Consider the following 5493-nt stretch of genomic DNA (forward strand, 5'->3'; position numbering starts at 1 on the left):
CCCGGGCGGGGTGGGTGGTGTCGGCACCAGCTTTACCACTGGGCAAGAGCACCACCCGGCTGCAAGGCGGGTGTGGGGCCCGTGGGGAAGGTCGCACCAGCTTTACCACTGGGCAGGAGCACCACCTGCGGCTGCCTGGGTGGGTCGCACCAGCTTTACCACTGGGGCAAGCACCACCCCGGCGCGGAGCAAGGCAGGTGTGTCAGCACCAGCTTTACCACTACCACCCCGGCTGCAGGCGTCGGCAAGAGCAGAGCACCACCCCCGCTGCAAGGCGGGGTGGGTGGAGTCGCACCAGCTTTTTACCACTGGGCCAACGCAAGCCAGAGGCCACCACCTGGGCCTGGCGCGTGTGGGTGGGTCCCGGCACCAGCTTTACCACTGGGCAGAGCACCACCCGGCTGCAAGGCAGTGCTGCGGTGGGTCGGCACCAGCTTTACCACTGGGCAGAGCACACCCCGGCTGCAAGCGGGTGTGGGTGGGTCGGCACCAGCTTTACCACTGGGCAGAGCACCACCCCGGCTGCAAGCTGGTGTGGGTGGGTCGGCACCAGCTTTACCACTGGGCAGAGCACCACCCCGGCTGCAAGGCGGGGTGGTGGGTCGGCACCAGCTTTACCCACTGGGCAGAGCACCACCGGCTGCAAGGCGGGTGTGGGTGGGTCGGCACCAGCTTTACCACTGGGCAAGAGCACCACGCCCGGCTGCAAGCGGTGTGGGTGGGTCGGCACCAGCTTTACCACTGGGCAAGAGCACCACCCCGGCTGCAAGGCGGGGTGGGTGGGGTCCGGCACCAGCTTTACCACTGGGCAAGAGCACCACCCGGCTGCAACGGGGGTGCGGTGGGTCGGCACCAGCTTTTACCCTGGGGCAAGAGCACCCCCGGCTGGCAGGGTGGGTGGCGACCACCGCCCGGCTGCAGGAGGGGTGGGTGGGTTCGGCACCAGCTTTACCACGTGGGCAAGAACACCCCGTGCACCGGCGGGTGTGGGTGTCTGCACCAGCACTTTACCAGTGGCACCCCCCGGACCTGGCACCCAGCACCCACCCCCGGCTGCGGGGGTGGTGGGTCGGCACCAGCTTAACACTGGGCAAGACACACCCCGGCTGCAAGGCGGGTGGTGGGTCGCACCAGCTTTACACTGGGCAAGGAGCACCACCCCGGCTGCAAGGCGGGTCCGGTGGGTGTCGCGCACCGCAAAAATAACTTTGGGCAAGAACACCGCCCTGGCTGGAGGCAGGGTGGGTTCTGCACTGGGCAAGAGGCACCCCGGCTCCAAGGCGCCCGGGGTGGAAGGCAGGGAGGGTGGGTTCGTATGGCACCAGCTGCAACCGACACCACCGCTGGCTGCAGGCGGGGGGTGGGTGGGTCGGCACCAGCTTTACCACTGGGCAGAGCACCCGGCTGCAAGCGCGGGGGTGTGGGTCGGCACCAGCGTTTACTTTACCAGGCACCACCCAGCGTTCCACTGGGCAGGTGCCACCACCCCCTGCAAGGCGGGGGGTGGGTGGGTCGGCACCACTTTACCACTGGGCAAGCACCACCCGGCTGCAAGCAGTGGGTGCGGTCGGCACCAGCTTTACCACTGGGCACCACCGGCTGTGGGTGGGTCGCACCAGCTTTACCACTGAGCAAGCACCACCCCTGGCTTGCAAGCTAGGGTGGTCGGCACCAGCCTTTACCAATCTGGGCAAGGGAGCCACCGCCCCGCTGCAAGGCAGACCGCACCCAAAACGGTGGGTGGGTCGGACACACCCCCCCCAAACCACCCCCCCAAACCCCACCCCCACCAACCACTGGCCCACGCCCTGGCAACGCGTCAGCTTTCACTGGTGGGTGCGGTCGGCACCAGCTTTACCACTGTTGGCAAGAGCACCACCCGCTGCAAGGCGGGGTGGGGGCGTCTCGCACCAGCTTACCACTGGCAAGCAAGGAGCACCACCCCGGCTGCAAGGCGGCGTGCTCTTGGTCTTGGCTCTCCTTTAAACTCAACTGGGCTCTTGAGGCGCTTGGACCCTCAGGCGGCCGGCTTTGGCTCTTGGCACCAGCTTTCTTACTGGGCAAGAACCACCCCTGGCTGTAAGGCGGGGATTAGCGTGGCTTCTTTGGGTCGGCACCAGCTCTTACTGGGCAAGCACCACCCTTGGCTCTGCAACCGGGCACCATCTTCTACCACTGAGGCAAGGACTTGGAAGGGCAGAGGTGGCGCCGGCACCAGTGGCAAGGCTCTTGGCCTTTGGCTTGGCTTTGGCTCTTGCTCTTGCTTTGGTTCAGGGCTCTTGGCGTCTTAACCACTGGGCAAGAACACCGCCCTGGTGGAGGCAGGGTGGGTGGTTCGGCACCAGCTTTACCCATGGGCAAAGAACACTTTCCCCTTTTGGGGCTGGAAGGCTTGTTTTGGGGGCTTTGGCTCTTGCACCAAGCTCTTACGGCAAGAGGCACACCGCCCGGCTCTTGCCTGGAAGCTCTTGGCTCTTGGCTCTTGGTTGGGCATGCACCAGCTTTACCCATGGGCAAGATCACCGCCCTTGGCTCAGGGTGCTGGGCTCTTGACCAGCTCTTTACCACTGGGCAAGAACACCGCTGGCTTGGAAGGCAGGGTGGGTGGGTCGGAGCACCAGCTCTTACCACTGGGCAAGAACAAACCGCCCTGGCTGGAAGCAGGGTGGGGGTCGGCACTGGCTGGCTCTTGGGCTGGACTTGGCTCATTGGCGGCTTGGCTGGACTTGGCGTGGACTTCTTGCTCTGGAACTTGGCTGAACTTGCTGGACTGGCACCAGCTTTGCGGCTCTTGGCTTTGGCTGGACTATGGCTGGACTTGGCTGGCTTGCTCAAGGCGAGTGCTCTTGGCTCTTTGGCGGCACCTTGGCGTGGACTTGGCTCTTGGCTCTTGGGTCTTGGCTCTGTGGCTGGACTTGTCTCTTGGCACCTTGGTTCTTGGACTTGGCTGCTTTGGCTCGTTGGCTTTGGCTCTTGCTCTTCGGCTCTTGGCGTCGAACCTTGGCTCTTGGCTCTTGGACTGGCAGAGCACCATGCAAGGCTCTTGCTCTTGGCTCTTGGAGCTCTTTCTCTTGGTCTTGGCTCTCTGGCTTTGGCTGAAAGTCTTGGCTGAATGGTCTTGGCTCTTGAACTTGCTCTTGGCGAAACTTTGAAAGCTCTTGAACTTGCTGAACTTTGGCTCTTGGTCTTGGGGCTCTTGGTGGCTTGCTTCTTGGCTCGGGTGTGGACTAGAGGAATCTGGCACCAGTCTTTCTTAGAGCCACCACCCGCTGCAACTTGGCTCTTGGCTCTTGGCTGAAATTGGCTTCTTGGTCTTGGCTCTTGCACAGCTTTGCTCTGTTAGGACTTGGCCTTGGCTCTTGCTCTTGCCACCCCCGCTGCTTGGCTCTTGCTCTTGGCTCTTGCGGTGGTCTGAGAGTGGGTCGCTTCACCAGCTCTTGTGCTCTTGGCTCTTGGCTTTGGACTTTTGGCCACACCCCGGCTCTTGGCTCTTAGGATGGCTCTTGGCTGCTCTTGGCCTTGTGTCTTGGCACCCAGCTAATTCTTCTGCTCGGCACTTGGGGCTCTTGCACCTCTTGGCTCTTGGCTCGGCTTGGTCTCTTGGGTGGTGGGTCGCACTTGCTTTCTCTGGGCAGGAGCTTTGGCTCTTGCTCTGCTCTTGGCTCGCTTGGCTCTTGGCTGTTGGCTCTTGGGCTCTGGACTGTGGCTGTGACTTGGCTGGCTCTTGGCTCTTGGCTGTTGGCTTTGCGTGTTGGCTTGTGAACTTGTTGCATGGCCTAGTTGGCTGGCTCTTGGCTGTTTGTTGGTTGTTGCTGTTGGCTCTTGATTGGACCTTGGCTAGGTGGGCTTGGCTGCGTTGGCTTTGGCTCTGGCTCTGAGCTCTTAGCTTGGTGGAACTTGGTTTGCGACTTGGCTGTTGGGTTTGCGCTCTTGGCTAATGACTTGGCACGTGGTCTTGGCTTTGGCTCTTGTCTCTTGGCTGTTGGCTGTTGCGTGGGGACTTTGGCTCTTGGCTGGACTTGTGGCTCTTGGCTTCTGGACTGGCTCTTGGCTGTGGCTGATTGGCTTGGCTCTTGGCTGTTGGCTGCTTGGCTGGTCTTGGTGTGGACTTTGGCTGCTCTTGGCTGCTTGCTCTTGGCTGAACTTGGGTACATGTTGGCTAGTTGGCTGTTGGCTGTTGGCTGTGGCTCTTGCTTCTTGGCTCTTGGCTCTGGCTCTTGGCTCTTGGCTTGGCTGAACTTGGCTGTTGGCTGTTGGCTGTGCTGTTGCTACTTGGCCTGTTGCTGTCTGAACGGCTGTTGGTGCTGTTGCTGTTGCGTGAACTTGCGCTGAAACTTGCTGAACTGTTGAGCTAAGTTGGCTGTGGCTGTTCGCGAACGTATGGCTGTTGGGCTGTTGGCTGTTGCTGTTTGGCGCTGGAACGACTGTTGCTGTTCGGCTGTTGGCTGACTTACCTGTTGGGCTGTTGGACTGTTTGGCTGAACTTGGCTGTCTATGCTTAACTTGGCTGTTGGCTGTTGGAACTGTTGGGCACTGTGCTGCTGTGTGGCTGGCTGCGTTGACTGGCTGAACTTGGCTGATAGCTGCTTGGCTTGGCTGAACTTGTTGCTGTTGGCTCTTGGTGGCTGTTGACGTTGGCTGTTGCTGTTGGCCTGACCGTGGTGCTGGGCTGAAGTTGCGCTTGGAACTTGGTCTGAACCTATGCCTTGCGCATTAATGGCTGAACTTGCTTTGAACTGCCTCATTGGCTGTTGCTGCTTGGCTGAACTTGGCTGTTGGCTTGTTGGCTGACTGGCACTGTTGGTGTGCTGTTGGCTGTTTCGGCGTTGTTTGAGCTGACTCTGGTCTTGGTCTGGGCTCGTGGCATGTTGCCGGTTGGCTGTTGGCTGTGAACGTTGGCTGAGCTGTGCGCTTGCTGAAGTGTGAGCTGATTGCTGTTGGCTGTGGCTGGTCTTAGCTGACTTGGCTGCCCTGTTGCGCTGTGAGGCTGTGGCTGTGAACTGTTGGCTGATATGGAACTGGTTGAACTTGGCTGAGCTGCTTCGGATGTTGTTTGTGTTCGTTGGCTGTGTGCTGACTAGGCGTGGCTGAACTTGTTGCTCGACTGTTGGTCTGACTTAGAGCTATGCGTTGGCCTGTGGCTGGAACTTGGGTGAACTGTTCGGCTGGTTGGCTGTTGCTGTTGGCTGATTGGCTGAACTTGGCTGAACTTTGAACTTGGTCTGGAAACTTGGCTGAGCTGTTGCGTACTTGGGTTTCGCATGTTGGCTGACTTGGCTGCTTGGAAGCGTGGTTGCCTGGTCGCGATGGCCTAGTTGGCTTGCTGGTGCTGAGTGGCTGTCTTGGCTTGTTTGTGCGAGTGTGCTGTGGCTTTGCGGTCTGAGCGAGCTGATTGGGCTGTTGCTCCTGTTCGCTGTTGTGATGGCGCTTGTCTGTTGGCTGTTGCTGCTGTGGCTGTCTCTGTTTGATTGGCTGTTGGCTGTTGTCTTTGGC

At 60.4% G+C, this 5493-nt stretch overlaps 1 protein-coding gene across 1 annotated transcript; it reads right to left on the reverse strand.

The window, feature by feature from the left end:
- Positions 1 to 3776: 3776 nt before the first annotated feature.
- LOC112563951 (protein TonB-like) lies at positions 3777 to 4154 on the reverse strand. The gene has a single exon (XM_025238430.1). It carries the CDS (start codon positions 4152 to 4154, stop codon positions 3777 to 3779), a length of 378 nt encoding a protein of 125 aa, XP_025094215.1.
- Between the last annotated feature and the right edge of the window lie 1339 nt (positions 4155 to 5493).

The sequence above is a fragment of the Pomacea canaliculata genome, linkage group LG5 (genome assembly GCF_003073045.1).
Source record: "Pomacea canaliculata isolate SZHN2017 linkage group LG5, ASM307304v1, whole genome shotgun sequence".
Lineage (NCBI taxonomy): Eukaryota > Metazoa > Mollusca > Gastropoda > Architaenioglossa > Ampullariidae > Pomacea > Pomacea canaliculata.

Bases quoted from the DNA above. Each gene is read 5' to 3' on its own strand.
- LOC112563951 (XM_025238430.1), bottom strand. From the start codon at position 4,154: ATGTACCCAAGTTCAGCCAAGAGCAAGCAGCCAAGAGCAGCCAAAGTC.